Source organism: Neoarthrinium moseri, assembly GCF_022829205.1.
Source record: "Neoarthrinium moseri strain CBS 164.80 chromosome Unknown scaffold1_Wmoseri_CBS_16480, whole genome shotgun sequence".
Lineage (NCBI taxonomy): Eukaryota > Fungi > Ascomycota > Sordariomycetes > Amphisphaeriales > Apiosporaceae > Neoarthrinium > Neoarthrinium moseri.
Window position 1 is genome coordinate 1,825,943 of NW_026055115.1, and position 18,537 is coordinate 1,844,479.

General features: G+C 53.1%; 7 protein-coding genes across 7 annotated transcripts; 3 read left to right on the forward strand and 4 right to left on the reverse strand.

The window, feature by feature from the left end:
• Positions 1-100: 100 nt before the first annotated feature.
• JN550_000582 (uncharacterized protein) lies at positions 101-2,160 on the reverse strand (the record flags this gene model as incomplete). The annotated part of the gene is made up of 2 exons (XM_049317502.1): positions 101-941; positions 992-2,160. The coding sequence occupies 2 exons, from the start codon at positions 2,158-2,160 to the stop codon at positions 101-103; spliced, it is 2,010 nt and encodes a 669-aa protein (XP_049177871.1).
• Positions 2,161-2,689: 529 nt separating this feature from the next.
• Positions 2,690-3,344, forward strand: JN550_000583 (uncharacterized protein; the record flags this gene model as incomplete). The annotated part of the gene is made up of 3 exons (XM_049317513.1): positions 2,690-2,741; positions 2,943-3,149; positions 3,250-3,344. The coding sequence occupies 3 exons, from the start codon at positions 2,690-2,692 to the stop codon at positions 3,342-3,344; spliced, it is 354 nt and encodes a 117-aa protein (XP_049177872.1).
• A 417-nt stretch (positions 3,345-3,761) lies between these two features.
• On the reverse strand, positions 3,762-5,658 carry JN550_000584 (uncharacterized protein; the record flags this gene model as incomplete). Its single annotated transcript, XM_049317524.1, has 2 exons — positions 3,762-5,258; positions 5,332-5,658. 2 exons carry the CDS (start codon positions 5,656-5,658, stop codon positions 3,762-3,764), a joined length of 1,824 nt encoding a protein of 607 aa, XP_049177873.1.
• Positions 5,659-6,210: 552 nt separating this feature from the next.
• Positions 6,211-7,512, reverse strand: JN550_000585 (uncharacterized protein; the record flags this gene model as incomplete). The annotated part of the gene is made up of 1 exon (XM_049317535.1): positions 6,211-7,512. One exon carries the CDS (start codon positions 7,510-7,512, stop codon positions 6,211-6,213), a length of 1,302 nt encoding a protein of 433 aa, XP_049177874.1.
• Positions 7,513-8,271: 759 nt separating this feature from the next.
• JN550_000586 (uncharacterized protein) lies at positions 8,272-9,996 on the reverse strand (the record flags this gene model as incomplete). Its single annotated transcript, XM_049317547.1, has 4 exons — positions 8,272-8,941; positions 8,993-9,225; positions 9,280-9,879; positions 9,937-9,996. The coding sequence occupies 4 exons, from the start codon at positions 9,994-9,996 to the stop codon at positions 8,272-8,274; spliced, it is 1,563 nt and encodes a 520-aa protein (XP_049177875.1).
• Positions 9,997-14,328: 4,332 nt separating this feature from the next.
• On the forward strand, positions 14,329-15,891 carry JN550_000587 (uncharacterized protein; the record flags this gene model as incomplete). Its single annotated transcript, XM_049317558.1, has 1 exon — positions 14,329-15,891. One exon carries the CDS (start codon positions 14,329-14,331, stop codon positions 15,889-15,891), a length of 1,563 nt encoding a protein of 520 aa, XP_049177876.1.
• A 681-nt stretch (positions 15,892-16,572) lies between these two features.
• Positions 16,573-18,536, forward strand: JN550_000588 (uncharacterized protein; the record flags this gene model as incomplete). Its single annotated transcript, XM_049317568.1, has 4 exons — positions 16,573-17,113; positions 17,162-17,281; positions 17,331-17,586; positions 17,636-18,536. The coding sequence occupies 4 exons, from the start codon at positions 16,573-16,575 to the stop codon at positions 18,534-18,536; spliced, it is 1,818 nt and encodes a 605-aa protein (XP_049177877.1).
• Position 18,537: the final 1 nt, after the last annotated feature.

Below are 18,537 nucleotides of genomic sequence, written 5' to 3' on the forward strand. Positions count from 1 at the left end.
TTTGGATAATGGAGTTTTGGGATACGATTAAGAGACGGCGATTCTGTGTATGCATTGATGGTGGCGTAACGATATCTTGTTACATGTTGATAGATCAATGTCAACCAGGAAGGCCGACTTGCGCCATTTTCTTTGCGCGCCCAGCACGGCGGTTGTGATTTGCTCGCGAGGACTTATTGGCCTCCTTGTTTCGCCGGGCGGACTCAGTCCCCTTCTCGCCCGTTGGACCAGCGACATTGCCTCCACGGCCGCCTCCGCGTCCTCTTCCTCTGCCTCGTCCACGGAAGCCACCTCTGGCATTGGAGCCACTGGCTTCTGCGCCGGAATCCTCAGTCCCTGATCCAGCCGGGCTTGCCCTCCATGCAGTCGGTGCAAGTGTCGGTTGGTTGCCTCTGAAGGAGTTCGCCGCGCTGTACTTCATCTCCAAAGACTTCAGCTGCTGCGGATTGCGGCTCAGCATCACGGCCCAGCCTTCAATAGCTTCATCGGTCATGCCCGTATCCTGCTTCAGCTTCGTCCGGTAATTGCTTCTTCGAGTGTCGGAATCTCTGTTGAACAGCTTTGAGTCCGTTTGATAAGCCTTGAACAGGGTTTCTTCGTTGACGTCCTTGCGCTTCTGATCGTCGGCATCATCAGCCAGCGCATCATTGACCGTGAAACCAGCGTCAGCCGCGTCGTACGTGTCGTCTCTCTCATCGTCGTCAGCGTCAAACAGAGAGAGTGCAGATAGAATCGCGGCCTTATTTGGTGCAGTTGATCGATCTTTCAAGACATCATCCGCCGTCCTATCCTGGTGCCTCTTGCCAAAGTGCAAGTTGGAGACATCAACTGCGAGTTGATCAAACTCATCATCGTCAAAAACGTTGTGACGTACTGGCACCTGAGGTGGCGTCGACCGCGGTGCCAAGCTACTTCTCCGTCGTCTAGTCCTTTCAGGCGACCTGAGATTGGTTTAGTATGACCATAATGTTTGGGAGGAAGGGTTACCCACAGTTCTTTGGTACGATCTGCCTGTGCCAGTTGCGGCGGCAGATCATCCTCAAGTAGATGTGCAATTACTTGTTCAGAACTGTCCTGGTACTCATCTAGGAGTTTAGAGATGAAGCCAGATCCAAGATCGGGAAAGAGATCCTGAATCTGAGAAATTTGGCTCATCCTGTGAACACGGAGCTGGCCAATTTCGTCATCATCTTCCTCCGTCATGACCCCCTTTCCTTTATCAATCTTGCGCTTAATGGGCTTCTTTGGCCGAACGTTGCCTCCGGGTTTCTTGAAAACCTCGAGTGCGGAAATGACGGACTTTATTCTCGTGTTGGTGGAGCCGGACTGTTCTAGCCGATGCTGTACTTGCTTCAAGATCGGAGTCACGGTGACCAACTCGGCGACCATGGAGTCGTTACCACTGGTTGGGCCGGCCTTGTGGGCGTCGGCGGCGGCTTTTAACGAATAGAGTTGGTCTGAGAGAATGGTATACTTGGGCGGTTCTCCCTCAGTGATACCTATGAGACACAAATATGCGGTAGTGATGATAGCCTTTCGTAACGGTGGATTCATGATCTTATAACAGCTTATTAGACCGTCGAGAAAGTCGCTCCCTGCTAAGAATAAAGCTGCCGTGTCAGGTGAGGCGTGGATCAGGTGATTAAGACGCTTCAGATGAGCTTCTGGTATCCTGAGATCGCCTTTGATTCCTGAATCTAGGGCCAGAATAAGAGACTTCTTCAGCCCATGAAGCGATGTCTCCAAAACCAGAGTGTGACTTTTGAAAACGTCAGATAACACGACGGATACCCTTTTCTTGCCATAAGCTTTGCTGAAGTCGGATAAGAATGGCCACTGCAATAGATTAGGCAGCACATTACTAGACCTCAGAAGACGAGTTGCCAAGGCGTAGCTCTGCCGAAGTAAAGATGATGCTGTTGGTGAAGAACCTAAGATAGTAATCCCCGAGGCAGCAATTTCCTTCACGAATGGCGACAGGAATGCTGAAATGGACTCGTCCTTGGCTGACAGCCTTTCAAAGTCAGACGTCGGTAGAGCCAAGTGGGCTTCGGCCAGAGCGAGCCAGAGCGAAAGACAGGCCTCCCACTCCTCGGGGACGATGTGATCTCTCCATGGGGCTTCTGGGAACGGCGCAAACGGGGGCAGTGTGGGTGCCATGGCAAAGAGATGTGAGCCAGAATCAAAGCCTCGAGATCTCGTCAAAAATCGGTCCTTATGGGTTGAACCAGGAGTATCAATAAACGGTGAAAACCAATGGTCCTATATGAAGCACCAGGATCACTTGCAACGTCCCACCCAGCGCAGGCCGGATGACTCTCACCCACGATGTCATTGAGATCTGACGGCCCAGCTCCCTCAAGTGGCCCTCTGAGTGGATCCCCATACTCAGCCTGAGCGGGCAGGCGGCCGGCACCTGCACTAGGCCGCTCCAGGCTTAGCGCGCGGCCCCCAGCTCAAGCCCTGTCTGCGACTTTGCCCACGAAAAAAGTTCCCCCACCAAAAAAGAGCCCCATACTGGCGAAAAGTTCGCGAACTTCTTCCTCTCTTCTTCTGCTCCCCAACTTCATCACTTTGCCGAAACGCACGCCCAAGTTTGACGTCGTTCGAGTCGTGAAGTCGCAATCCGAGATCCCTCGATCAACTACATCTCGATCCCCATCACCCAACCCCCCAAACCCCAGCAAAGATGTCTTCTTACCAGAAGGGCGACAAGGATGTCGGCGAGGCCCCCAAGACCCGTGAGTTCCCACCGCCGCTACCCCCGACACTGTCTCCCGCCGGCGCCATCCAAAGACTCCCTGGATTCGTTCAAGCCGAGCCCCTGCGCATAGTTTGCGGCGACGGCGACGCTGGGATCGGGCTGGGACATGTGCGATGAGCCGGGCGGAGGAGCACGAGAGACCAGCGCAGCCACGGAAGCTAACGCAAACCCACCACAGACCGCATCCGTATCACCCTGACCTCGCGCAAGGTCCAGGCCCTCGAGAAGGTCTGCACCGAGCTCATTGAGCGCGCCAAGGGCAAGGACCTCCGCGTCAAGGGCCCCGTCCGCCTGCCCACCAAGACCCTCAAGATCACCACCCGTAAGACCCCTTGCGGTGAGGGTTCCAAGACCTGGGACATGTACGAGATGCGCATCCACAAGCGTAAGTCTATCCTTCTTTCCCTCCATGGCCCCTCCCTTTGCTGCGGCGAAGGGGCTTGCTTGCAAACCCGGACCACGGGGCTAATATCGGTCAATCACAGGTCTCATCGATCTCCAAGCCCCCACCGAGATCGTCAAGCAGATCATTGTCAACATCGAGGCCGGTGTCGAGGTCGAGGTCACCATTGCTGCATAAATGTAGCATGCTCGGGATCGTTGGATGGGATCTGGCTGGGATATTTGACTAGGCATTATGATACCTACGAGGATAGATCTCGGCTACGGCCCTTAGATAAGGACCAAATGACAATCTGTAAACACATTTATGTCTAATTTTGCTACCCAAGTGACCAGTCCCGATGTAATGTGTGGTCTCTGATGATACTTCAGAATATTGCACCCATTCATGACGTACATCATCTATTTTAATGTCACAGCATGAAGTATTCTCCTCGTATGTTGAGCCACTGCTCGTTCACCATGTAATGGGTATAAATAAGTACGGGCCCTTGATGTAGAAAGCCAATCAATACCCATGAACCATGAAACGCCATCGCTCATGCAGATACAGTATAGTTTAGCCAGCTCCCCTTTGCCCCCTTTCCAAGCCCGATCAGAAATCCCATACACAGTCCTCGCGCAGGGGCGGAACCTCGGGCATATCGCCCGTGAACCGCGCACTCCTCCCGCTCTCCGCGTACGCCTGCCGTATCGCATCTGTGTACACGCTCTTGTCCTCGATTTCCGTAGCCGCGTAGTAGCTTGGCGGCCCGTTGGGAAACCAGATCTTGGACCACTGCCCGCCAGACCCCTGTACGCCAGGCTTGCCGTCCTGGTACGCCACGGGCTGGTTCTTGAACCGTATGATCCGATTTCCCATCCTAGCCACGTAAGAGTTCACGTCCGGGTGTTGCTTGCCGCTGTCAGGTGGGTAAGGGTTTTTGGCGCCGTCCGCTTGCGCTGGTTGGTTTGCAGCGGCCTGGGTGAAGGCGTTGTTCGAGGGGTTGGCGAACCCATTGCTCATTGGCTGCCCGAAGGGGTTCGACGGCGCGGCCGGCGTCGATGTGTCCATGGCTTGTGTTGCCGGAGTCGCTGTGGCATTGCTCGCTGCAGCAAATGGGTTGGGCACCGCCGGGCTTGTAGCAAAACCACTCGGCTGCGCTGGTTGTCCGAATGGGTTGGCCGGCGCAGCGCTGGGTTGAGACGGCGCACCGAACCCTCCGCCGCTGGGCTGTGATGGCGCACCGAAGCCGCCAGAGCTCGCCTGAGATGGGGCACCAAACCCGCCGGAGGCTGGCTGGGATGGAGCACCAAAAGCGCTGTTGCCCTGTGGTTGTGAAGGTGCGCCGAACGGTGAGGCATTCTGATTTTGAGCTGCTCCCCCAAACGGAGAAGCGCTCTGCGGCTGAGATGGTGCACCAAAAGGGGATGCATTCTGGGGCTGGGACTGCGCTCCGAAAGGCGATGCCTGAGACGCCGCTCCAAAGGGAGAAGGGGTAGCATTGCCGGAAGCGGCAGCGAACGGGTTGGGCTTTGCTCCCAGTGCCGAGGGCTGGCCGAAGGCACTGCCTTGAGAGGCAGCGGCAGCGAATCCGGACGGGCCAGAGGCAGCAGCTGCGAAGGGATTCGGCTTTGCGCCGAGCGCAGAAGTCTGTCCAAAGGCAGCACCACCTGTCTGGGCAGGCTGGCCGAAGGGGTTCGGCTTGGCGCCGAGTGCTGAAGTCTGCCCAAAAGCTGAGCCACCCGTTTGTGCTGGCTGGCCAAAGGGGTTGGGTTTTGCTCCAAGCTGCGAAGGTTGGCCGAAAGCGCCAGTCGTAGGTGCCGCGGATGCCGGCGCCCCAAAGGGACTTGGCTGGGAGGCGGCAGCGAAGGGGTTCGCGGTGGCAGACGGTGCCGACTGAAATGGGCTCGCCGAGAAGCCACTGGACGTGTTTCCCACGGCAAAGGCACCGGTTGATCCTCCTTGGCGCGAGCTCTCTCTACATACGTCTATCCGGTTCGGGTGTTTGTTTTCGGCGGCGAGGACGAATTGTACAGCTCCGTCAAGATTGTTGAGTGAAGTCTGGATCTGGTGCTCGGCTTGCTGGTAGAGTCCTTGGACTTCTTGCAGCTGCAGTGACGGTTAGACACACTTGATGCTTACATACGGAAGAAGCAGTTCTGAGAGGAAAGGAGACACGTACAGTCTGTTGTGGGTTCGCACTTGTGAGAAAGGAAAGCCTAATCTCCTCGAAACTCTGCTCTCTCGGGAAGCCACCGAACAGCTGCTCCGGCGCGTCCCTACCGGGGCCGTAGGAAGACAGAATCCACTGCGGTCTCTCGTCGAGCAGGTCGATCTTGATGGCGTCCTTGGTGATCTTGTAGGGATACGTGCCGTCGGCGCGTCCTCCCCCGCCGGAGCCTCCCCCACCAGAGCTCAGCGCATTGAATCGGTTGCCGCCTCCTTGGCTGAAGGGGTTGGGTGCGGCGCCTGGGTGTTCGAATCGGCAATTTGCTGTAGAGAAAGCCATGTTAGCCAGCCTACTGGGACCGCCTCGAGGCGAGGTAGAGAAGAAGGGTGGGAAGCTGTTGAGGTGGCGCGCGTACCTCCATTGCGACAATTGCCTTGCTGATAAAATTTACACAGGGGTGCCATAACGGCAGCCTGATTGTCCCTCACCTGGGAAGCATAGGTTTCGACAATGCAATAGCACAGGTACTCGAGAAGGCAGTCTGGACGTCGTGTTCAAGACAAAAATCGCAGCCTCAAGGTCAGCCTTGCAGCCGAACCGAAAATCCAAGAGGTCGCGAGCTCAAAGGGCGTTAGCCGCATCAGGCTAGACTCGGGCGGCAGGGGTTACGATGCATACATAGTACACACTCCCATGCATCAGTTTCCCGGCCTTTGCCGTCTGAATGCGTATCGTCATCGACGTCAAGTGAGACATCCTTTTCTTGTTATGTTTCTTGCTATGCACTGATGTGATAGGAGCAGGAATATTCACGATGCTATAGCCGCGTTCAGAGCCAATTGCAGACGTCATTCAGTTGTTGACCATAAACTTTTGTCATTTCATTACACTCTACGGTGAGACGGTGTTCTTAATCAATGGCTTCAGACCGCCATCGACATACTGCGGGCTCCTCCATGTCGACCAGTCGTGGCTCAGCAGACCCCAAGTCTCCTCGTAGTCCTGCGTCCCCGACCTGATGTAGTAGCTGCCAGAGACGACCCAGATCATCCAGCCCGCCTTCTGCGCCGACAGGTAGCTGGCGATGCACGTCGCGTACACGCCCTTCCAGGTGCTCGCGTCCTGCTGGAACCCAAACTCGGTCAACACCACGGGGAAGACATTGACCGCCTTCGTGTCCTCGGCGTGCAGCGCCTGGAACCCATTGTTGTACAGACTGTTCTGCAGTCCGGTGCAGTCCGACGCGTCGTTGGCGTAGTTGTGGAGCTCAAGCACGAGCTTATCTGTGTATCCGGCAAAGTCGGCCGGGTTATACCTCCCGGAGCCGGGGGTCAATACCGTGCCCTGGACAACGGGGGTCAAGTAGGTATCGAAGTCCAGCCCCGAAAGGAAGATGAGCAGGCCCTTGTTCTTGGAGTTGATGGCTGCGGTGCCCTGCTTGATATACTTGTACCAGTCTTGCCAGTTGTACGAGTTCTTCGACAGGGTCGCATCGTTCTCTGGGTTTCGGAGCTCGTTGCGGAGCGACATGGACACGAGACTCGGCCACGACTTGCCGTGCTCTGCCATATAGCCGAGACCTCGGGTCCAGTTCGCCACGGAGAAGTACGTGTCGCCAAACCACGAGTTTCCGTCCTCGGTGTTGCAACACCATGCGCCCTTCGACATGTGGTTGTCCAAGTGAACGTAAATCTGCTGCGCGGCACACTCGGCGGCAATCGCGTCAAAGACCTGCAGACGGGTCGTGTTGGCTGTGAACGAAGGGTTGTTGGCAAGCACCTTCTTCAGCACTGCGCTTCCGTTGGTCGAACCCAGCGCCTTGGTGAACGCCGTGTTGATCGTAATGTCTTTGCCGCCATTGCCATAGATCTGGTCGATCATCTCGATTGCATACGTGAGACGAATGGAATTCATGCCTAGACTCTTGAGCTTCGACACAATGCTTTTGACCGATTGGTATTGCAGCCCTTCCGGAAGCATTGTGTCGCCAGCGCCCGGCCAGTTTGCACCAGCGTACACGACATTCTGTCCCCGCGTGTCCTTGATATCTCGGCCTTTGGTCACAAACGGACCATATGGCCAGCTTGCTTGTCGCTCTGTCGGCTGCGAGGGTGCTGCTAGAGCGAAGCTTGAGAAGCTACTGCTCAGTGCGAGCAAGGAGAGAAAGACGCTTTGTATCATTGATCCCGCCATGGTTATGCGCTCTCACGTGTAAGTTAGGGCGTTGGCCGTACATCGGAAGCATTGGGGACTGTGGGGGACGATCTCTCTAATATAGTTCCCCTTCTTCTACGCATCTCCAACCTCCCCCAAGTGAACTGACATCTGCCATGGATGTTCAGCATTGGTAGCACTCGGAGCGGTACTACCGAGCACGGCCGAACACAGGTGACTGGTCAGATGTGTGTTATTACGCGCTGCGCCTGCAACGATTTGGAGACCATGCCAGCTTCTCCATAGCTCGGACCGAGTCTTTCCAGCATACTCCAACGTCTCCGCAAGGCACACGCGTACGGTGCCAATCTTTGGCCTTCTTGGGTAGCAGTTGTGGTCGAATGCAGAAAGGCTAGTCGCTCTCGCGCTCGTGTTAGCTGGTGGACTTATCTTGGAAGATATCCTTCCCCGCGTTTCCACTTTGCCGGCAATGTTACAATCGAGTCCCCACTATGACAGAGTCAAAGTCGGAGATTGCAGGCTATTCTGGCTCAATACCAGTTCTAAGCGGCCGACAATCAAGGAATTTTGGTACAGACGGAGTTTCTTCTCATTGGTTCATATTCTTCACTAGCTCAAGTCATAGCCTACACGCCGAGGTGCAAGCTTGACATGTATGTATAGCATGCTTCGGTCCGTCGCGGGCCGCATGTGTCACGCGCAACTTTTGGGGAAACCAAGCGCCCAAATGTCCGTCAAACATTTTTGATGTCATCGAGCTATTCATTTTGGATTTTGTTACTGTCGCTTTCGAAACTCCACCATGGGGCCATCTTTCAAGCTGGTGAACTGGTCGATCAGCTGAAATTCCCCCACGCGCTGCCTTCCCCACTCCAGATTCGGGTTACCCTCGCCCGGGTCGGGGCCGGATGACTTGCGAAGATCGTACAAGTAGAACAGCCTCGCCAGAGTGGTCGACATTTCTATGTAGGCCAGGCCCTTTCCAATGCAGCCCCGAGGGCCGACGGAGAATGCGCAGAATGCGCTGTGCGCGACCTCAACCTCCGAGGTGCTCACGGACCCGGCACCCTTGTGCGATCCGGCAACCCAGCGCTCAGGGTTGTACGTGAACGGCTCCGGGTAGTACGCGGCGTTGTGGTGGATGGTGTAATGTGGCACGCCGACGACGGTTCCCTCAGGAATGAATTCACCGTCGATTTCTATGCCACCGGGCAACACTTCACGAGGCACGATCCCGCCTACAGATGGGGACATCCGCATCGCCTCGTCTATACAAGCGCGCAGGTATGTGCAGGATGCCAGGACGGGGCCCTGGTGAATCTCTTCGACGTCGCTGAACTTGCTGCGAATCTCCTCTGTGACTTTTTGGAGAGATGCCGGACTTCGGACCAGATAAAAGAGGGTTGCAGCCATGGCTGTTGACGTGGTGTCTGATCCAGCAATGATGCTGCGATGATAGTCAGTCGGTGCTCGAGTACATGGTTATCAGAGGTCTTACAGAAGGTTCGATTCTCCCCACAACTCAGGCGTGGTGAATCCAAGGCCGGTTTCAGGATCTTTCGCCTTCAGCAGGTAGTAGAAGAAGTCTCGGCGATCCGTCTCGTCGCCCAGCTTGGTACGCTCCGTGAGCTGCGACTTGCTGTACGCCATATACTTGGCTCGACCAGCCGCGATTTTATGAAAGAGGACCTTGTCCAAACCGAGCTTGCCAACCAAGGGCATAGTTCCACACTTGTCATCCTGTCAGCAGTTGTTGCATCATCATCGCGGCTATTCGAAACCTACAATCGAGTGTCGAGTAGTAGCTAACGACACCAGTTCAAGCGCATATCGGTTGTCGGGTTTCTCCAGCATATGGAATGCCTTACCAAAGCAGAGATCACCGAGGATGTCCATGGCAAGGTAATTACACCAATCCGCCATGTTCTTCGCGGCGGTCCAGCCTTTGCGTGCGTCACTCGCGCCGGCGCCAACCTGCTCGCAGAACGTCCTGACGTTGGCAAGGATGTAGCGTTCCATCTCCTTCATGGCACCATCACTGAATCCATGGCTCAGCACACGCCTCTTGCGCGCATGGAGCGCCTTGTCCCGGCTGTTGTGCGTGTTCGGCGCTGGGTGGACAAAGGCGTCGTAGAACTCGGCCTTGCGCACGTTCGACTTGAATCCGTAGACATCCTTCAGGGCAGTGTTGGAGTTGAACGAGACGCTATTGGGTCCGAACCGGACGACCCGCCCATAGATCTCGTGCTGCCGCCAGAACTCCAGGTGCCGGTCGCCCTTCCACGCGTGGTAGAGTTGATAGGCGTCTGTGACCTTCGCGAGGAAAGGTCCCGGGTACTTGGATAGCGGGTGGAAGTATAAACGGTATATCACAAGGCCAATGATCTAGGAAGGGTCAGTTTACTGCGTCTTTCGGCGGGTGTTGGGCCACCCAATACTCACATATGTGGTACTGGCTGCCACAGCTCCCAATAGAGCCGTAGTAGCATTGATGTAGGCCATTGTCGCTGCTGTATGCTCCTGTTCCCTTGTTCGAGCTATGCTTCGTAGACTTCACGTGAGGGTATCACTCGGATATCTTTGCAACTCAGGTGTCCCAGGAAATGTAAGCCGCGATTCCCTACCACTCCCGGTCATCTCTCATTCCTCCTCTATCCCTCCTCTCCGCCAGCTCGGCTCGCCGCGCTTCTTTATTACATGTCTTTCGGCTGGCTACGGCATTGAGTTGGACCTCATCACACATCCTCCCGCCAACGGCCACTTGCCTGTTTCGGGTCGACAAAGAAGTCTTGTTCGGCTAGTCGCGGGGCCCGGGGATCTCAAACTCGGGCCATCCCCTGTGGAAAGAGAGTTCGGTGGGGAATTTGGGGAACTTTTTGGAGTAAGCCGCGCGCGGAATTGCGGGCGGAGGGGCGGGGCAGGTCCGCCATGACGTTAAGCGCGGGATCCCTTCGATGGAGACTTTACGGGGACGAATCCAGTAATACGGATTACGATAGACGGTGCACTAAAACCAGCCTGCCTCGAGTTCTTATCCATCGAAGGACAAAAATATGCACGTACGGGTCGTAGCAATCTCGTTGAACTCGGTGCTCAAACAGGATTTGGGAAGATTTGGGGAAGTCGGTTCGGCGGGTGCTAACTTAGCGCAGCCCTGCATTCTCTGAGCACTGTCAGGTACAGTACGGCATGCTTAACACCAGATTGGGCATGCGGGACAATTTTTTTCGTCGTATATAAGAAGCGGCAAGGCTGCGTTGTTTCTTGGTTATTGAAGCAACTCATATTTCGTTCATTCGGACTTCTTCGACATCGTTCTCAGCATCAGCTAGTTGCTTCCTGCTAGATCCAAATTCGGGACTTGCCACCTATGGAGTCTCGGGCAAATGAATGAATTGCAAGAACATTTCGTCCAATGCTTCAACAATAAATAAAATTGAGGAGTACTCAAAGCCCTCTGCCCGCCATTGAATGTGTGGTGCCGGATGTCAGCCAGATTTTCGGGTTTACGATCAGCAAAGTCCACTGAGCCCATCCATCGGCGATACGCTTCTGGGCAATGATCATTGTTGGAATGTCTGACAATCTCCGTGAAATATATTGACTTCAGCACGTGACTTTCTGGCAGACATCAGTCGTGGATATTACCTCCCTTGATGTCGCAGGAGATTTATCGAGACTCGTTAAGCAAGGTTTAATCGTAGAAGAAGAATAGGGCTGGCTCATTGGCTTTAAGACGACATAGGTACATATTGTCGAATGACGCGTGACACCTGGATGGTACTATTTCGATCACTTGCTTTTCTCCATCATTGAGCCTCGAAAGATCGAAGTGGCAATTCGATGCCTACTCAATTGACTGGGTCTAAAGTGATTCGTAAAGCATTTGGGGTCGTTTCCATACTCTCTATTCTTCTCAGGTGGGTTTGTAACAAGCAGCTGCCACGGCCTTACTTCCGCTGGTGGCAGAAATTGAGTATCTTTTCCAGATCCAGTCAACGTATAGATGCTTTATCGTCTCTGACATGGTCAATCTTATGAGAAGCACGGTTTTTGGGCAACTCGTGCGTTTAGTCTCCGGCAACAGGCTATTCCGTTACCCGGATGAGGTTGACCCGTTACTGGTGAGTAACTTCAAGAGTTATTTACACCCGCCCCTTCAGCAACCACTCTATCCACCGACCTCAACCATTCGTCGACTTGCTAACTCTTATCTTTCCGGTGGGAGAGGTCGGGTTCACACTAGTTTACGGTCTTGGTCCTATGCTATGGTCTCAAATGTCTGAGATGCCCAAGTTTGGGCGCAGTCGGATATACTTCTGGACGCTGCTGGGGTTTATACTATTTCAGCTACCGACAGGCTTCGCTACAGACATGGCTATGTTCTTGGCGGCTACTTGCGGGCTTCTGCGGCAGTCCCTGTCTGGCGACTGGAGGTGGAACCATCGCCGATATCTTTGATCCCGCAACAGCCGCGTATTTCCTGTGTCTGTGGGTTGCAGCTGGCGTCTGTGGTCCAAGTTTTGGCCTTATAGTTGGCGGATATTTAGCTCCGGCGAAAGGCTAGCGGTGGACGATATAGGTGTTTACGTGGCTTTGCACACTGGTCCTGGCTCTTTTCCTCTCCCTACATCCAGAAACTAGTGCAGACACCATTTTATACAAGAGGGCAAAGGGATTAAAAGTGCTGACTGGAAACAATCGGCTTCGAAATCAGTCTGAGATTGATGCCGCGCATCACACTTTCAGAGACCATCTGGTCATCTTGTCCAAGGCTTTTACGCTAACCTTTTCTGATCCAGTCGTCTTGCTCATGAACATATATACCGCTCTGGTCTACAGAGTACTGTTCATCTGGTTTGAGCCATTCCCCATTGTATTTTGAGAAATATATGACTTCGATACGGGTCAACAAGGCTTGGTCTTTCTCGGCATCTTTGTCGGTACTTTTTATCAGCGTTCCATTTTTCTTCGTCTGGATTAGATACGGCATTATCCCTCGCTTTACGAAACCAGATTTCAAGCCCGATTCCATACTACCCCCAGCATTCTTCGGGTGTTTCGCCCTTCCTATTTGTCTATTTTAGTACGGGTGGTCAGTGAGAGAGGGCATTGACTGGTATTTCGCGTCTTGGACTCTGTTCTGGCCTCTTGAGGCTTTCTTGGGCAGTATCCTGCTGTGTTTCAATTAGAGTATGACTAACGCTGGACTTTGGAAGGATTATGCCAGTCGTCAGTTCTGGATTCTTCGGCATTGCAGTTGTTACACTCTTCAACTCAGTGCTCAACTTCCTAGGAATTTCTTGCACATCCTATGCTGCCTCAATATTTGCCGGCAATGCGCTCTGCAGAGCTTCGTTTGGCGCAATATTTCCCTTGTTCGCACGCTCACTCTTTCGAAGCCTCGGTGTTGGGTGGCATTGCTGTACTTTTCATCCCTATACCATCTGTTTTCTATCGCTATAGCAGCATCATTCACAGCATTAGCAAAAATACTCGCCAAGATACGTAAAGGCTGAACTGCGTAGCCCAGATTTGGCGGCGACCATATTCAAGGATTCAAGTAATCCATTATTTCAGAGATTCACACATCAGGGATTGTTCAGTGTCAAAGGAAGTAGTATGAGGTCAGGTATAGTCAGGATTAGGGGTGTAATTCCATTCATTCAGAGACGGAATCTTGTCCCTTCTGCGTATGAGGGGACAAGAGGGGGAATATATAACGGATCCTGTACGAAGTCTCACCGGACTTCCTGTAAATATAATGCATCGCAGTGACAGCCAGCTCATTAAATTTTGCTCGGATAGAAATTATGAAATTAGTCTAGCATCTACTGCGAAGGCCCACGAAGCAGGCAATGGAAAACTCAGAGCACTGATTCAAGACCCGTAGCCAATTGGATAACAGCGCACTTGTCAGCTGATACGTTTACCATCCCATCGGTTACGAAACTAGTATGAAGACGCAATTTTGGTTCAGTCACCATCCCCTCATGTTGCCATAAGGTAGTACGATGATCTAATCCTCACGTTCGGCTGTACAGCCAACTGCAATTCGTAAATTTTCGTAGTCCGGGCTGCTGGAGACGCAGCGAATCATTAATATGGTTCTTGCTTGTAAAACTTGGGCTGAACGGTGCTGGGTAATCGAATCTTACAGTGGGGCGCGCAAGGGACTGTACTTGGATCACGACATCCTGTAATCTATTGCATAAGTCGCTTCGGACAGAAGTCGACCCTGCGAACTGATAACCATACAGCGTATAGCCGTGCGATGAAATCATGATCTCTTCGAGCTCGGATGCCTAAAGGTGGCCTCCGGAAGCTCAATGATTTGACAGCAGCTGATCACACGCCCCCGATTGTCACCTTTGCGCACGTCTGCCGCCGCACGGCCTACATGTCATCAACCTAGGGGTGGCGGTCAAGGTATCACACGGCAAGGCTGGAGCGCTCTCCAATGGATGGAAACCGGGCTGCCGGGAAGTGCGGGGCCACACCGGAATCCGAGATCGCCAAGACTATTGGTCACCAAAGAGGAAGGTGCCTACGGCACTTGGGCCAAGCATCACGTCAAGTAGTATGCAGCCCTCATCACTGTTGAGTTGCTGATGTGTATATCGCGTGTAAGTTGGATACACCAGGTGATTGGCGCCAGCTATAACGTATGCAAGATCAAGACTTCAATATTAAAGTCAAAGGCAGAGGCTGTGTATATGACAAGTTACTCAGATCAACTACATTCTTAGAACGAAATCAAGTGCTACTATCAAATCTGGCCAGGCTGCAAATACTCACCTCAATTTGTATCAGAGAATCTTGACCGGCGCTGACATGACGCTATTCAAGTTGACATTGTGGGCCCTGTTGCTGGAGCTTGTGAAAGCCCATGGGTCTCAAGACGGTCTTACTGTTCAAACGTCAACCGGGATATACACTGGACTGATCGACCCTGATAACAACAACGTCAAGACTTTCCAAGGCATTCCCTTCGCAGAAGCTCCGGTGGGAAAACTCAGATGGAAGCCACCCGTCAAGCTCCGCGCGTCGCGGCAACACCACTACGTACATAGGCTCCCAGCAAACTGTCCTCAGTATCTTCTCAAGACACGTTCGCTATGGAATACCAATCTCTCGGAATATGGCATTGAAACTTATGGTCAGCCTAGGTATGCTGGAACTGTTGCTCAAACGAGCGACGAAGATTGCTTAGGTCTGGCGATATGGGCCCCTATCGGCGTGGCTCCTGATGCCAAGCTGCCAGTCGCTTTTTTCATTCATGGGGGAGCTTTCGTCCAGGGTGGAGTTGATTCAGCATACCTGAATCCGTCTAACTGGGTCAGCCGCAGCCAGAAGCACATAGTTGTCTCTGTGAACTACAGAGTCAACATCTTCGGGTTCCCGAATGCGGCAGGCTTAGACGACCAGAACGTCGGCTTTCTTGACACTCGTATGGCGTTGGAATGGGCTTATGAGAACATCGAAGCATTTGGGGGAGACCGCAACCGTATCATGCTTTGGGGCCAATCGGCAGGAGCAGTGGCCTCTGATATCATAGGCTTTGCCTTTTGGGATGACCCCCTGGCCTCCAGCCTATTTCTTCAGTCGGGCAATGCGGTTAGAGATTTTAGTCGAGGCGACAATGCACTGCAAACGAACTTCACGTTCGTGGCGAAGAATCTGGGGTGCGACTTTCCAACGGATCCCGTAGCCGAGGTGGAGTGCATGCAGGGTGTTCCGGCGAACCTGATCACGAACTTCGTTGGCCAGTACGGTGACAATGACACGGAGCCTGGACTGTTCTTCCGGCCGACAGTGGATGAAAAGGTGATTTTCGCCAACTATACGGAAAGGGCAAAATCAGGTTTCATACCAAAGATCCCAGCCCTGATAAGCACCACTGCGAATGAGCAGGCCAGCTTTGCATATCCAGTCAACAACCTCATTGCAGGCCCGGCAAACAGGACAGCACTGGATGCCCTGACCTTGAGTTCGTTTGTCTGTCCAGCTTTTGCCTCCAGGAATGTGCGGGCCCTCAATCACTTGACGACGTACCGGTACCAGTATGCCGGCAACTTCACCAACATCTCGCCATACAGGTGGCTAGGGGCCTACCATGCTGCCGACCTTCCTCCAATCATGGGCACATACGATCGACATGGAGGTTCGACGGAGTTGGAGGTCCAGTTATCGGAGAGGATGCAGGACTATGTGCTGGCTTTTATCACCGACCCTCAGAATGGACTGAGCAACCTTGGTTGGGCTCCAGACGATGGCCTGAGCGACGGAACTCTGAAGCGATTCGGGGCTGACAACCTCGTGGAACAGACTGTCAGGTCTGCCGAAGTCGATGACCCATGCCTCGGGGTCGGCGTATATCAGTCAGTTTTTGCCTAGGCCTCCCATTGTGATTGGTACCTTTGAGTAATAAACTGGTTGAAGGGCCTGGTTTGGATCAACTGAAGACTGGTGCAAGGTCACTAGGATAATAATTACCATTAGCAGTAGCTACTTTAGTAAGGATATAACGAAGAACCGCATTCTGCCCCAGCCGCAAATGATGAGGCTCGTGTTGCATGGGCATGGTGACGAGGGCGTGGATTGTCAAGGCGCTCAAGTACATGTTCGTCAAAGAATGTCAATCGAAATTGACAGCCCAGATCATCGGGGGCATTTCACGAACAAATAGCCAAACGACTGCATACGCGAAAAGGGCAGCTCCGGAGACTCAATTAATTCATCGTTACGTCTAGAATGATTTAGGAAGGCGTCAAGAACATGCGATTGTGTAGGTAGTAGTCCGTACATAGTGGCAATGGCAGCACAACCGCTCAGCGTCCTGGCGACAGCCAATCGGAATCTGTATTACATTCTCGAACCCCTGAGCTTCGACAGGGGGGAGTTTTGACGAAGGTGCCCCGCAACCGTGGAGCCTCAGCATATAGCGGCTGAAGTCGGTTACCGCTTATTTTGGGGCATCAATCATCACCATCACGCAACCAGTCGTGCATTTTGATCCCCGTTGTAGTCGCATCACGAACGCTCAGACCACTGCGTGTGCTCTCTCTCGCATGAAAGATGCATCGGCCCCTTTGTTCGCGCACGCTTCCAGTCCCAGTTGTTTGCCTTCTATCATTCTGGTTCAATGGCGCGGTGGCATCGTTGGATGGGCTTTGCCCACCGTTGGGCCCCGTGCTTCCGGCACCAAAAGAGCCGAGTTCCAACTTGAACGTGCAAGCTGCACTGAAGCTATTCAAAGAGTCAGTTCACAATGTAACTGGTTCATTCAACAAGTCGGCCGTCTCCATCGGGGTACAATCCATCCACGAGTCTGCGCCAATGTTCGAATACCATTTTACGCCGCCTGAGCTCGACCCTCGGGGCGTCAACAAGGTGGACTCCAACACAGTATATAGACTGGCGAGCACCTCGAAACTATTTCCAGTCCTTTCCGTTTTGAAGACCGAAGGGATGGATCTGAACGACCCCATCACCAAGTACATTCCAGACCTTCGGTCTCTGAATGAACACGCTCGGGAAGAAAGCCCGCTGTGGACCGTGGATTGGGATGACATGACCTTGGGCTCGCTTGCATCACACCTAGGCGCCCCTGCAGATCGTATGTCCCTGATATTTCCTGCTGAGTCATTATGTCTAACGTCACTAGTACCTATGGACCTTACAACCGACCAGGAAATCGATTGGACCGAGATTGGCTTCCCCAGTATCGAGGATTCTCTCCATTTGAACTGCTCGCTCCTTGGAGACCCGCCTTGTGACAGGACAGGTTAGTCAAGTCTCTTGTGGAAGAGACCCTTCTGACATGATAGCTCTAGTATTTTGGAAGTTGTTTGGTTATCGGCCCCCAGTGTTTCCGCCTTTCACGACTTCAGTATATTCAAATGTGGGATTTGCTCTGCTCGGCTGGGCTGTTGAGTCTGTGACCAAGACGCGATTCAGTGACCATGTCCGGAACACCATTTGGGAGCCGACTGGTATGGATCATACATTCGATAGCAAGCCAGATGACAGCCTTGGTTTCATCCCAGTTAATTCTAAATGGTGGGATGCAACTATTGGCTATGAGAAAGCGTAGGTTCCACCATTTTCCCGTCCTCAAACCCAGCACTCACCTTCTTAGGGCTGGCGACTACTATTCGTGCTTATCTGACATGATCGCCTTTGGCATCTCTATCCTCAAGAACCAGCAACTCTCGCCTGTCAAGACGCGTCGTTGGCTAAAGCCTGTTGTGTCAACATCCGCATCGAACCTTCTGCTTGGAACACCATGGGAAATCTATCGATTCACCAACGACACAGTCGATGGGCGCCTGATTGAAATTTACACGAAAATGGGTAACCTATTTCACTATAACTCTATCTTGGTTTTGATACCGGATTATGGCATAGTTATCGATGTTTTGGCAGCCGGTCCTGAGACATCTGGAGGAACATTGCTCGAGATCATAACTTCAGCCATCAAGCTTTTGATTCCCGCTTTCGAAGATGCTGCGAAGGACGAGGCCCGAATTGCTTACGCTGGTACCTATACTGACACGGACTCCGAATCTTCAATCACGCTTTCTCTCGACGACGATGGGCCTGGTATCAAAGTCTCGAACTGGAAGGTCCGCGGCTCGGATGTCTTCAAGTCGTTTGCCAAAGTCCAGACTGCGTTCACACACGGAAAGCCACCTGAGGATGAGACGGTCAGATTTAGGATGTACCCAACTGGATTGGAGACGGAGACGCAGAGCTCATGGCGTGGCGTGTGGACCATTGGAACGCCTGAGGAGTTGGCGGAAGCGGAATCTCAGTTCATCTGGCCCATGGCGACATGCAACACCTGGGCGCAGCTTGACAGGACTCAGTATGGCTTACAGTCTCAGGACCATTTCATATTCACAGTGAAGGAGGTCGAGGCGGGGAAGAAGGCTGTATCAGTGGAATTCCCGGCGTATCGAGTCACTCTCGAAAGACAGTCATCTTCGATGTACACGACGCATGGTGAAGACTCACAAAAGCCATTATCTCACGCATAAG